At 45.2% G+C, this 15,040-nt stretch overlaps 1 protein-coding gene across 1 annotated transcript; it reads left to right on the top strand.

Annotated features, from left to right (window-relative positions):
- The first annotated feature begins 1,383 nt into the window (after positions 1 to 1,383).
- On the top strand, positions 1,384 to 3,669 carry LOC124688110 (protein NRT1/ PTR FAMILY 8.3-like). Its single transcript, XM_047221826.1, has 3 exons — positions 1,384 to 1,428; positions 1,826 to 1,919; positions 2,072 to 3,669. The coding sequence occupies exons 1-3, from the start codon at positions 1,384 to 1,386 to the stop codon at positions 3,667 to 3,669; spliced, it is 1,737 nt and encodes a 578-aa protein (XP_047077782.1).
- The last annotated feature ends 11,371 nt before the right edge of the window (positions 3,670 to 15,040 follow it).

The raw sequence follows: 15,040 nt of genomic DNA on the forward strand, positions 1-15,040 counted from the left end.
CCCCGCCAAGGAAAAAGTATTCAGAAGAATGCACAATGGACAAGAACATCGCACTTTAAAAGATATAATTAGAGAGGGGCTTGGGAACTTAACTGCATGATTGAGTCGCATGAGTCCTGACGCATGAGTGAGCTTCTTCTTAGAGCAACCCTAACTGAGCTTCTTAGGCACCTGTCATGGTTATGACAGTGTACGACTTGTGCCAAATTTCAAATTTGCATCTGGTGGAGATTGGAGAATCCTCTCACCAAAGCGAATAAAAAGCAAAGAAGGGACGTCCGGAAAGGAGGAAGAGCTAGCTCCTTCCTTCTCCTTGCATATGCATTTCCACACCATTGAGCAGCGAGTATTGTGACGAGTAATAGTGGACTAGTGCCAGCTGAACTCAACTGCATGAGTTCAGGTTTGCCGTTCAGCAAGATGCATCAGGACAGTGGGTCTGTGGGTGTGCCTTGACGTTGACGCACTGCGAAACGGCCAATCCGTTCAAAACTTCAAATACAACTTTGTTATGGTTGGGTTCTGGACCTGAAGCTATTCTTCAGATGCTAGAACTCGATCGCCTTGTATCCCCGCATGTTTAATAAAGTTCCAGGTTTTACCCGCAAAAAATAAATACACTGGTGTAGTACTGCAGTCTTCAACATACATTGATCGACTGGCATTTGTTTGGTTTCAGTCGTGCCTATCAAATTGCATCTGGCGAATTAAAGAATTTCTGGAACCAAAAATATAAGAATAGGTTTCAGAGGATCGCTCGGACTTGGCAATACTCGACGAGAAATTTGACCTGTCAGTTTCGTGCTTTGACAAAATCAGCAGATCTCTCATCCAGCCACCTACTGCAGGACATCGCCCGCCTCACTCTTTTCCAGGGAAGAGGTTTCTACTTTCTAGTGCCAAGTTGGCGCCGCTCCAGGGTTCAGTCTCCTTTGGGCGCCACCACGTTTCTTCGCAAGGAGTAATCTAAACGCATGATCCGACATGGCACGCACCTTGGAGACCGGAGACTGATGATGAGCGGCTACATTCAGTCTGCAGTTGCAACTGCAAGCACCTAGCTAGCCAGCGCGTTCGTGGAAACTTCTGGCTCGGCGGAGTCGTGAGACCGAGAAGAACCTGTATGCGCAATTGCGCATCGCACGAGTGAGTTTGTGAGGGATAGATTACAATAGAATTGTCACTCCAGGATTTGATTATTATCCACTGGATCTCGTCCAAGTCTCGCCTGCTATATAAGCCGAGCACAGCACAGCAAAGCAGCACCAGCCAAAGCCTGAGACGAGCGAAGAGTTCACAGAAGAATTTGGCTAGGCTGAGCTCAGCGGTTCCTTCGCCGACTACTTCCGCTTCCAATAATACATCACACAGATCGTCGTCGACATGGATGCCATGGAGAGAGGCGAGCGCGCGCCGCTCCTGCCAGAGGTAACGATCATCAATTAGCTCGTCCCGTCTTCTACTTCTTCCTCCTGCTGCTACCCCCATTTCTGAATGAATTGTTTACAGTCCGGATGGAAAGATCACAATGGAATTTGCGTACATCCGTAATCTGTTAGACTAAATCTAAAATACAGAAATGAGAGAGGAGAGGAATGTGGATCACATGGTTAATTTATGCATACGTCAGCCTTGAAGTTTTTTAACTCGAGGTTAATTTACCAGGAACCTTCCTTTCCTAATCAGACAAGCATATGCCCACATCCACATCATATAATTGTGTTGTCCTATCCGCAGCTTCTGAAGACAAAAGCATTCAAATACCTGACATGGATTTTGCTTTTCTGGTTGCTAACACTTTCTGCAATCTATCTTTGTATAACAGAGTCAGGCAAAAAAGATTCAAGAGGAGAGCCTGCAAGTGCCACTCCTGAAGCATAAGAAGCGCGGCGGCAGCAAGGCACCGGCAGTAATTCTAGGTGAGATGAGCTCCACATTCTAATTGTACATTTTTGTTGCAAAAATGTCCCTCTGATTAATTGGATACACAAGTTAATCTCAACTGGTAATCAGCAAGAACTTTTGCCAATGTGATGAGCAAGTAATAATCGGCTGAAACTCACCGGTGCAGGTTTCGAATGCCTCGAGAGCACGGCGTTCAACGGCATCTCCACGAACCTGGTAGTGTACCTGGAGACTGTGCTCCACGGCGGCAACCTCGCCAGCGCCTCCAACGTCACGACCTGGTTCGGGACGAGCTACCTGACTCCGATCTTCGGCGCCGTCATCGCCGACACCTTCTGGGGCAATTACAACACCATCCTCGTCTCGCTCGCTCTCTACCTTCTCGGCATGATGCTCATCACCTTCTCCGCGTTCCTGCCCACGACCACCACGGCGGCGCTGTGCGCGGTGGGCGCCTCGTGCGCCGCCACTGCCACCGCGGGCACGTGGGCGGTGAGCTCCCGGACTGTCGCGTTCGTGGGGCTGTACCTCGTAGCGATCGGGGCCGGTGGGGTGCGGTCTTCGCTGCTGCCGTTCGGCGCGGAGCAGTTCGACGACGACAACGCAGCGGATAGGGACGGGAAGGCGTCCTTCTTCAGCTGGTTCTACCTCTGCGTCTCCTTCGGCCCCATCATCTCCGGCGTGTTCCTCGTCTGGATCCAGCAGAACGTCAGCTGGGGCCTCGGCTTCGGCATCGCCACCGCGTGCATCGCGGTCGCCTTCGCCGCCTTCGTGCTCGCCACGCCCCTGTACAAGCGCCGCATGCCCACCGGCACGCCGCTCAAGAGCCTCTGCCAGGTGCTCGCCGCCGCGTGCAGGAAGATCAGCGTCAGGGTGCCCGCAGATGCCGGCTTCCTCTACGAGGTCAGCGACAAGATCGACTCGCAGCCCAAGATCGCGCACACCAGCGAGTTCAAGTTTCTCGACAAGGCGGCCATCGTCACGGAGTCGGACATGGAGGAGAGGCCGGAGGCGGCGACCTCGTGGAAGCTCTGCACCGTGACTCAGGTGGAGGAGCTCAAGATCCTGCTGCGGCTGCTGCCCGTCTGGGTCACCAGCGTCATCGTGTCTTCGGCATACGCGCAGATGAACACCACGTTTGTCCAGCAGGGCAGCGCCATGGACATGACCATCTTGTCGGTGTCGGTGCCGGCGGCATCCTTGGGCTCCTTCGAGGTGGTCTGCGTCATGACCTGGGTGCTCCTCTACAACAAAGTGATCGTGCCGGCACTCAGGAGCTTCTCGTCTCGCCCCGACGGCGAGCCGTCGCACCTGCAGCGGATGGGCGCCGGGCGGCTGCTCATGGCGCTCACCATGGCGGCGGCGGCGCTCGTGGAAATGAAGCGGCTCGACGGCGCGGCGCGCGGCGAGGAGATCGGCATCGCGTGGCAGCTGCCGCAGTACTTCCTCCTGGCCGGCGGGGAGGTGTTCTGCTACATCGCGCAGCTCGAGTTCTTCTTCGGCGAGGCGCCCGACACCATGAAAAGCATGTGCACGTCGCTCGCGCTGCTCACCGTCGCGCTCGGGAGCTACATGAGCTCCTTCATCTACGCCGTCGTGGAGGTCTTCACGGCAACCAAGGGAAGGCCCGGGTGGATATCCGACGATCTCAACCAGGGCCACCTCGACTATTTCTTCTGGGCAATGGCGGCAATGTGCACGCTCAATTTCGTCGTGTACAGCGCCGTCGTCAAGAACTACAAGCTCAAGATGGTCATCTCGTGATCGCTCGCTGCTTAGCTCAGGGTTTCAAAATTTGTTTACATTGCTGTACATATCGGTAGCTAGTAGACTGGTACATATCTGCATATTTGTAGGAAGAAAATATAACATATACGAGTTTTTTCTTTGAAGAAAGTTTTTACCCCGATCTCCATTAATAGATACTCCCTCCGTCCCAAAATATAAGGCGTCTAACAGATGTTCTGACGGCAAAAACCACTAGAAACAGAGTTTAAAAGGAAAATATGATGAGCATCCTACGCTAGTACAGATTGGGCGGTCATACACGGCTGAAATGGCCAGTCGCGAACGATAAATCTACCCGTCACCATGCAAGGGTGTGCGATCTGGTGAAACAACGAACACGATTTTCAGAGTAGTGTGCGATTAGCCTGCAGTGCGCAAACGGCAAAACACGAAAATCCATGTGTGGATGGTGGCATTTCGCCGATGGTTTTTTTCCCAAACGATCCCAAGGATCAGATTTCATTACCCAGGGATAACGAAAACAGCGTGTATCATGCCATATACTGACAAGTTAGGGGGTAAAACAACTGGAAAAGAAACTACAGCTAACTTTTTACAAACCGCCGCCTAATGCTAGCGAACAAAACACAGGAGAAGTTTTTAGACAACCTCAACAGCCAACGGACATCATAGAAAGAAGATCAAACAACTTTTCCTTTGGCAAGGCAAACCCAGCAAATCAACATGGTCAGGCATTGTCATCTTGGCCTTCCACCTCCATGTCATCTTCCTCATCAATGGAGTCGCTTGCATCTCTGATCTGGAGAGGTCTTTGCATCTGTCCAGGTCCATCTCGAGCTCTCCCAGCAGCGTTTGAAGCAGTGGCTAATTTCAGCAATCCATCAGCACCCGTCCGCCGATCCTCAGCATCTTTTTCGTTGTGTAACCCTGCTCAATATTTCATAAAAACAGTAGAATAATTTATTAGTTCTACCGGATTTTTGATCAACTTATGTTCAAAACAAGATTGATTCCTGAGCTTCCAAATCGCCCAACTTATGTACAAACTTAGCACAGTTTGCACTCAACTTTGAGCATCCGGATTAATCTTTAATCCGGTACACAAATACCTTGTCATGGCATATTTGCCAAAGTCTTGGCCTACCGGGGGCCATCCCCCCGACATGACCCCTAACCCTAAGGTTCTTAGTTCTTCTATTTATCTATTTCTTCAGCACCTTCTTTCTCTCATTTGTTGAATGACATCATCTCATGGCATTAGTAGCTCCTTCAATGATACTAACTGTTAAAAAAATGGAAAACCATGTGATACTTATTTTGTAATATGGTAAGTAAAACTTTAATTCTGACGCAATGCATTCTTTATTCGAAAATTTATTATCTTATATTTATACGTATAAATTTATTTATTTATTTTTAGTGGTGTTTTTGTTTTATGAAAATAATATTTGTATTCACGCACATGTAGTGTGGCATCAATTTCCCTATTATTTACACATAGATCATAACCCTATGTAAAAAGGTTTGCTACTAGATCCCAATGGTAAATGTGTTGATGTGAAGTACATCTCTGTTGACTGGCTGAATAATGCATCCATCTCTAGGCCTTCGGTCTCATGGAAAAGCAGTAACCTATTCAGGGCTTCAGCATTCTAGTGACTAAGCCACATAGGAAGATCAAAACTTCCTGGTTAGTTATATAATCATATTTTGATTTTCTATAGTGCAACATTAATCGGTACACTATGATAAAAACTGGAACATACAAGCAACATACGCCCATGTAAGAGCCCGTTATAGCTAAACAACAAAATAGTGTTTCCGCTAGGTCCAAATCAAAATTAGCGGCCCTATGTTGTATTCCTCTTATGGCAAATATTCCTTATAGGGTTTTCCAAGAATATGAGTATGTATTTTATGTCAATTTTTTATTTTTCTTTTTTAATTTCTTTCTATTTTTCTTTTCCTTTTTAGGCCTTAAGAAAATATTGACATGTGATGTTGAATGAAATATTTGATGTAGGATAACGTTGCATAGAAAACAAAAATTTTCCTACCGCGAACACGCAATCCAAGCCAAGATGCAATCTAGAAGACGGTAGCAACGAGGGGGTATCGAGTCTCACCCTTGAAGAGATTCCAAAGCCTACAAGATGAGGCTCTTGTTGCTGCGGTAGACGTTCACTTGCCGCTTGCAAAAGCGCGTAGAAGATCTTGATCACGATCGGTTCCGGCGCCACGAACGGGCAGCACCTCCGTACTCGGTCACACGTTCGGTTGTTGATGAAGACGACGTCCACCTCCCGTTCCGGCGGGCAGCGGAAGTAGTAGCTCCTCTTGAATCCGACAGCACGACGGCGTGGTGTCGGTGGCGGTGGAGAACTCCGGCGGAGCTTCGCTAAAGCACGCGGGAGCTATGGAGGAGAGGGGGGCGGCTAGGGTTTGGGAGGGGGTGGCCGGCCACTCAAAGGGGGCGGCCAGGTTGTGGTCTTGGGGTGGCCGGCCCCCTCCCTTGGCCCCTCATTATATAGGTGGATCCCCAAGAGTTGGTCTCCAAGTCTCCGAATAAGACCCGAACCAAAACCTTCCAAAAGAGGGGAAACCTAGCCAAGCTAGGACTCCCACCAAAGGTGGGAGTTCTACCTCCCATATGGGGGTGGCCGGCCCCTAAGGGGAGTCCACTTGGGACTCCTCCCCCACTAGGGTTGGCCGGCCATGGAGGTGGAGTCCCATGTGGACTCCACCTTCCTTGGTGGTTTCTTCCGGACTTTTCTAGAACCTTCTAGAACCTTCCATAGAACCTTCCGCGACATTTTAATTCACATAAAATGACATCCTATATATGAATCTTATTCTCCGGACCATTCCGAACTCCTCGTGATGTCCGGGATCTCATCCGGGACTCCGAACAAATATTCGAACTCCATTCCATATTCAAGTACTACCATTTCAACATCCAACTTTAAGTGTGTCACCCTACGGTTCGTGAACTATGCGGACATGGTTGAGTACTCACTCCGACCAATAACCAATAGCGGGATCCGGAGATCCATAATGGCTCCCACATATTCAACGATGACTTTAGTGATCGAATGAACCATTCACATACAATACCAATTCCCTTTGTCTCGCGATATTTTACTTGTCCGAGGTTTGATCTTCGGTATCACTCTATACCTTGTTCAACCTCGTCTCCGACAAGTACTCTTTACTCGTACCGTGGTATATGGTCTCTTATGAACTTATTCATATGCTTGCAAGACATTAGACGACATTCCACCGAGAGGGCCCGGAGTATATCTATCCGTCATCGGGATGGACAAATCCCACTCGTTGATCCATATGCCTCAACTCATACTTTCCGGATACTTAATCCCACCTTTATAACCACCCATTTACGCAGTGGCGTTTGGTGTAATCAAAGTACCTTTCCGGTATAAGTGATTTACATGATCTCATGGTCATAAGGACTAGGTAACTATGTATCGAAAGCTTATAGCAAATAACTTAATGACGAGATCTTATGCTACGCTTAATATGGGTGTATCCATTACATCATTCATATAATGATATAACCTTGTTATTAATAACATCCAATGTTCATGATTATGAAACTAATCATCCATTAATCAACAAGCTAGTTAAGAGGCATACTAGGGACTCTTTGTTGTTTACATATCACACATGTATCAATGTTTCGGTTAATACAATTATAGCATGGTATATAAACATTTATCATAAACATAAAGATATATAATAACCACTTTTATTATTGCCTCTTGGGCATATCTCCAACAGATCTCCCACTTGCACTAGAGTCAATAATCTAGATTACATTGTAAGGAACCTAACACCCATGGCATTCCGGTGTTGGTCATGCTTTGCCCTAGGGAGAGCTTTAGTCAACGGATCCGCTACATTCGGATCGGTGTGTACTTTGCAAATCTTTACTTCTCCATCTTCGATGTACTCGCGAATCGAGTGGTAACGCAGCTTGATATGCTTCAGCCTCTTGTGTGACCTTGGTTCTTGTGCATTGGCGATGGCACCCATGTTGTCACGAGTATATGACTAGTGGGTCCAATGCACTAGGAACCACACCGAGCTCTACAATGAACCTCTTCATCCATACCGCTTCGATGAAGCCTCCGAAGCCGCTATGTACTCCGGTTCGTTGAAGACTTCGCCACCGTGCACCGCTTCGAGCTTGCCCGACTATCTGCAGGCACCATTCAATATAAACACGTACCCAGATTGTGACTTAGAGTCATCAGGATCAGTGTTCCAACTTGCATCGGTGTAACTTGTTACAACGAGCTCTTGGTCACCTCCATAACAAAGAAACATATCCTTAGTTCTTTTCAAGTACTTCACGATATTCTTGACCGCTGTCCAGTGCTCCATTCCTGGATCACTTTGATATCTCGCTAGTCAAACTAACGGCATGCGCTATATCCGGTCTTGTACATAGCATGGCATACATAATAGAGCCTATCTGCCGAAGCATAGGGGATCCGATTCATCCTTTCTCTTTCTTCTGCCGTAGCCGGTCCTTGAGTCTTACTCAAGACCTTGCCTCGGTAACATAGGTAAAAACCCTTTCTTACTTTCGTCCATTTTAAACTTCTTTAGAATCTTGTCCAGGTATGTACTCGTGATAGCCCTATTAGGCGTCTTGATCTATCTCTATAAATCTTGATGCCTAATATATACGATGCTTCACCAAGGTCTTTCATTGAAAAATTGTTATTCAAATAACCTTTTACACTCGCTTAATAGTTATATATCATTCCCAATCAATAATATGTCATCTACATATAATATCGGGAATGCTACGGAGCTCCCACTCACTTTCTTGTAAATACAGGCCTCTCCATGACACTCTGTATAAACCCGAAGTCTTTGATCACCTTATCAAAGCGTCGGTTCCAACTTCTTGATGCTTGCTTCGGTCCATAGATTGAACGCTGAAGTTTGCATACTTTGTCGGCATTTTTAGGATCGACAAAACCTTTGGGTTGTACCATATACAACTCTTCCTCAATGTCTCCATTAAGGAACGCCGTTTTGGCATCCATCTGCCAAATCTCATAATCGAAAAATGCAGCTATTGCTAACAAAATCCTCACAGATTTTAGCTTCGCTACCGGTGAGAAAGTCTCATCGTAGTCAACACCTTGAATTTGTCGGAAACCCTTTGCGACAAGTCGAGCTTTATAGACAGTAATATTACCATCGAGCATCTGTTTTTCTCTTGAAGATCCATTTATTCTCGACGAGCCTTTCGGCTATCGGGTAAGTCTACCAAAGTCCATACTTTGTTATCATACATGGATCCCATTTCGGATTTCATGGCTTCTTGCCATTTGTTGGAATCTGGGCTCATCATCGCTTCTTCATACGTCGCAGGGTCCTCATCATTGTTATCTACAATCATGACATTTAGACAAGGATCATACCAATCAGGAGTGGCACGTTCCCTTGTCGATCTGCGAGGTTCAGTAATTTCCTCGTTCGAAGTTTCATGATCATTATCATTAGCTTCCTCCGTTGCCGGGGTAGGCGGTACACGTACAACTTCCGGTACTGCGCTACTCTGATCAACGAGTATAGATTCATTAATCTCATCGAGTTCTACTTTTCTTCCAGTCACTTCTTTAGTGAGAAATTCTTTCTCAAGAAAGGTTCCGTTCTTAGCAACAAAGATTTTGCCTTCGGATCCGTGATAGAAAGTGTACCCTATAGTTTCCTTAGGGTATCCTATGAAGACGCATTTTTCCGCTTTGGGTTCTAGCTTGTCCGGTTGTAACTTTTTTACATAGGCTTCGCAACCCCAAACTTTAAGGAACGACAGCTTAGGTTTCTTCTTAAACCATAATTCATACGGTGTCGTTTCCATGGATTTTGATGGTGCTCTATTTAAAGTGAATGCGGCTGTCTCTAATGCATAACTCCAAAATGATAACGGCAAATCAGTAAGAGACATCATAGAACGAACCATATCTAAGAGAGTTCGATTACGACGTTCGGACACACCGTTACGTTGTGGTGTTCCCGGCGGTGTCAATTGTGAAAGTATTCCGCATTTCTTTAAATGCATGCCAAACTCATAACTCAGATATTCACCTCCACGATCAGATCGTAGAAATTTGATCTTCTTGTTACGTTGATTTTCTACTTCACTTTGAAATTCCTTAAACTTCTCGAAAGTTTCGGATTTATGTTTCATGAAGGTTAGAACATAACGATAACCACCGCGCGATGCTACACTCATTGGTTCGCACACATCGGTATGTATGATTTCCAATAAGTCAGTAGCTCGCTCCATCATACCAGAAAATGGAGTCTTAGTCATTTTTCCCATTAGACATGCTTCGCATCTATCAAGTGACTCAAAGTCAAGTGATTCAAGTAATCCATCAGTATGGAGTTTCTTCATGCGTTTCACTCCAATATGACCAAGACGACACTGCCACATATAAGTAGAATTATCATTCAATTTAATTCGCTTAGCATCAATGTTATGTATATGCGTATCACTACTATCGAGATCTAATAGAAATAAGCCATTCTTTTGTGGTGCTCGACCATAAAAGATATTATTCATAAAAATAGAACAACCATTATTCTCAAACTTGAATGAATAACCGTCTTGCATTAAACAAGATCCAGATATAATGTTCATGCTTAACGCAGGTACATAATAACAATTATTTAGGCTTAAAACTAATCCCGAAGGTAGATGTAGAGGAAGTGTGCCGACTGCGATCACATTGACCTTGGATCCGTTTCCAACGCGCATCGTCACTTCATCCTTCGGTAGTTGTCGTTTATTCTTTAGTTCCTGTTTCGAGTTACAAATATGAGCAACCGAACCAGTATCAAATACCCAGGTACTAGAACGAGAACTAGTGAGATAAACATCTATAACATGTATATCAGATATACCTTCTTTCTTTTTCTTGACAAGGCCGCTCTTCAGATCCGCTAAATACTTGGAGCAATTACGCTTCCAGTGTCCCTTCTCTTTGCAGTAATAGCACTCAGCATCAGTCTTAGGGCCGTTCTTAGGTTTCATAGGAGGCGTGGTAGCTTTCTTGCCACCCTTCTTGAATTTTCCCTTAGACTTGCCCTGTTTCTTGAAACTGGTGGTCTTGTTGACCATCAACACTTGGTGTTCTTTCTTGATCTCAATCTCAGCAGCTTTTAGCATGCCAAAGAGTTCAGGTAACTCCTTGTTCATGTTCTGCATATTGTAGTTCATCACAAAGTTCTTGTAACTTGGTGGCGGTGATTGAAGGACACGATTAATCCCCAGTCCGTTAGGAATCACTATTCCCAAGTCACCGAGTTTCTTCGCATGCCCGGTCATGGCGAGCATGTGCTCACTAATGGAGCTGCCTTCTTCCATCATACAGCTGAAGAAATGTTTCGATGCTTCATAGCATTCCACGGCCGCATGAGTCTCAAAAATAGCTTTCAGCTCATTCATCAACTCATGAGGATCGTGGTGCTCAAAACGTTTTTGAAGATCGGATTCCAGACTACACAGGATGGCACACTGAACTTGAGAATACCGAGTTTTCCGAGTCTCGTAAACAGCTTTTACTTCATCGGTTTCAGTTTCTGCAGGAGGGTCACCTAGCGGTGCATCAAGCACATATTGCAGATTTCCGCCAGAGAGGAAGATCCTCACATGACGGAACCGATCGGTGAAGTTGCTACCGTTGCTCTTAAGCTTTTCTTTCTCTAGGAACTGGTTAAAATTGATTGGGGACGCCATCTCTACAACATATATTTGCAATAGTTTAGACTAAGTTTATGACAAATTGAGTTCAAATTTTAATTCAACATAATTAAAAATCTAGGTGAACTCCCACTCAAAACAATATCCCTCGCATTGTCTTAGTGATCACACGAACCAAATCCACCGCACCTAAACCCGATCATCACGAGAAAAGGTGTGATTTCAATGGCGAACACTCAAAGTGTTCATCATATCAATCATATGATTCATGCTCTACCTTTCGGTATCATGTGTTCCGAGACCATGTCTGTACATGCTAGGCTCGTCAAGGCCACCTTAGTATCCGCATGTGCAAAACTGTCTTGCACCCGTTGTATGTACTTATCGAATCTATCACACCCGATCATCACGAGATGGTTCGAAACGATAAGACTTGATAACGGTGCTACTAAGGATGAACACTTTATTATCTTGAGATTTTAGTGAGGGATCATCTTATAATGCTACCGTCGCGATCTAAGCAAAATAAGATGCATAAAAGGATTAACATCACATGCAGTTCATATGTGATATGATATGGCCCTTTTGTCTTTGCGCCTTTGATCTTCATCTCCAAAGCACGGACATGATCTCCATCATCTTCGGGCATGATCTCCATCATCGTCGGCGTAGCGTCAAGGTCAATGGCGCCGTCTTCATGATTGTCCTCCATGTAGCAACTATTACAACTACTTTGAAATACTACTCAACATGAAATTTAAAGACAACCATAAGGCTCCTGCCGGTTGCCACAATACAATAATGATCATCTCATACATATTCATCATCACATTATGGCCATATCACATCACCAAACCCTGCAAAAACAAGTTAGACGCTCTCTAATTTGGTTTGCATATTTTACGTGGTTTAGGGTTTTCGATATAGATCTAATCTACCTACGAACATGAACCACAACGTTGATACTAATGTTGTCAATAGAAGAGTAAATTGAATCTTTACTATAGTAGGAGAGACAGACACCCGCAAAGCCTCTTATGCAATACAAGTTGCATGTCGAACGAGGAACAAGTCTCATGAACGCGGTCATGTAAAGTTAGTCCGAGCCGCTTCATCCCACTATGCCATAAAGATGCAAAGTACTCAACTAAAGATAACAAGAGCATCAACGCCCACAAAACAATTGTGTTCTACTCATGCAACCATCTATGCATAGACACGGCTCTGATACCACTGTAGGATAACGTTGCATAGAAAACAAAAATTTTCCTACCGCGAACACGCAATCCAAGCCAAGATGCAATCTAGAAGACGGTAGCAACGAGGGGGTATCGAGTCTCACCCTTGAAGAGATTCCAAAGCCTACAAGATGAGGCTCTTGTTGCTGCGGTAGACGTTCACTTGCCGCTTGCAAAAGCGCGTAGAAGATCTTGATCACGATCGGTTCCGGCGCCACGAACGGGCAGCACCTCCGTACTCGGTCACACGTTCGGTTGTTGATGAAACGATGTCCACCTCCCGTTCCAGCGGGCAGCGGAAGTAGTAGCTCCTCTTGAATCCGACAGCACGACGGCGTGGTGTCGGTGGCGGTGGAGAACTCCGGCGGAGCTTCGCTAAAGCACGCGGGAGCTATGGAGGAGAGGGGGCAGCTAGGGTTTGGGAGGGGGTGGCCGGCCACTCAAAGGGGGCGGCCAGGTTGTGGTCTTGGGGTGGCCGGCCCCCTCCCTTGGCCCCTCATTATATAGGTGGATCCCCAAGAGTTGGTCTCCAAGTCTCCGAATAAGACCCGAACCAAATCCTTCCAAAAAGAGGGAAACCTAGCCAAGCTAGGACTCCCACCAAAGGTGGGAGTTCTACCTCCCATATGGGGGGTGGCCGGCCCCCTAAGGGGAGTCCACTTGGGACTCCTCCCCCACTAGGGTTGGCCGGCCATGGAGGTGGAGTCCCATGTGGACTCCACCTTCCTTGGTGGTTTCTTCCGGACTTTTCTAGAACCTTCTAGAACCTTCCATAGAACCTTCCGCGATATTTTAATTCACATAAAATGACATCCTATATATGAATCTTATTCTCCGGACCATTCCGGAACTCCTCGTGATGTCCGGGATCTCATCCGGGACTCCGAACAAATATTCGAACTCCATTCCATATTCAAGTACTACCATTTCAACATCCAACTTTAAGTGTGTCACCCTACGGTTCGTGAACTATGCGGACATGGTTGAGTACTCACTCCGACCAATAACCAATAGCGGGATCTGGAGATCCATAATGGCTCCCACATATTCAACGATGACTTTAGTGATCGAATGAACCATTCATATACAATACCAATTCCCTTTGTCTCGCGATATTTTACTTGTCCGAGGTTTGATCTTCGGTATCACTCTATACCTTGTTCAACCTCGTCTCCCGACAAGTACTCTTTACTCGTACCGTGGTATGTGGTCTCTTATGAACTTATTCATATGCTTGCAAGACATTAGACGACATTCCACCGAGAGGACCCCGAGTATATCTATCCGTCATCGGGATGGACAAATCCCACTGTTGATCCATATGCCTCAACTCATACTTTCCGGATACTTAATCCCACCTTTATAACCACCCATTTACGCAGTGGCGTTTGGTGTAATCAAAGTACCTTTCCTGTATAAGTGATTTACATGATCTCATGGTCATAAGGACTAGGTAACTATGTATCGAAAGCTTATAGCAAATAACTTAATAACGAGATCTTATGCTACGCTTAATATGGGTGTATCCATTACATCATTCATATAATGATATAACCTTGTTATTAATAACATCCAATGTTCATGATTATGAAACTAATCATCCATTAATCAACAAGCTAGTTAAGAGGCATACTAGGGACTCTTTGTTATTTACATATCACACATGTATCAATGTTTCGGTTAATACAATTATAGCATGGTATATAAACATTTATCATAAACATAAAGATATATAATAACCACTTTTATTATTGCCTCTTGGGCATATCTCCAACAGTTGAAACAGTGAGTGAAACATGTGACATATTCAGATGAAACAATTATCTAGCTATTGATGTTCGTAAATAGATCGCCCACGGTCAAATTACTCTTTGATCAACAATAGATTGCAATGCCGATTCCCACTATGTGAAGTACAACTTCCCTCTCATATTGTTTCATGAGTAAAAGATCAACTTTGCCGCTGTTTCAGTTTTCCTTAATACTCAATATGTAGGTGAGAAATTACGACGTGCAGTGGGGTTGTTGTTTGCATTTACAATTTGCATTACATGTCGATATCACATTTTGTTATTTCTCATTACCCTAAGTGATTTATCTTCCTAGGAGTTTCAAATGTTTTACAGTCACTTGAATTGACACCTAAATTCATGGTACCTGCAAACAAGAGCACACACAATAATCTAGGTATCTGTAGAATACTTTGTTCTTCTTTCAAAAGCGCAGTGGCGGAAGAATTCAGTGATGTGACCACTTACGTAAGGCTATTTTTTATCTTGATATGCAAACATGTATTGAATATCCTTAGATAAAATTGATGCTTTATGTATCTACCAGTAAGGGAGGTTGACATGAATTCATGCTTATTTGTTTTACAATTTGCTTGCAGTGCAGTCCCTTC

This window comes from Lolium rigidum, chromosome 2, assembly GCF_022539505.1.
Source record: "Lolium rigidum isolate FL_2022 chromosome 2, APGP_CSIRO_Lrig_0.1, whole genome shotgun sequence".
NCBI lineage: Eukaryota > Viridiplantae > Streptophyta > Magnoliopsida > Poales > Poaceae > Lolium > Lolium rigidum.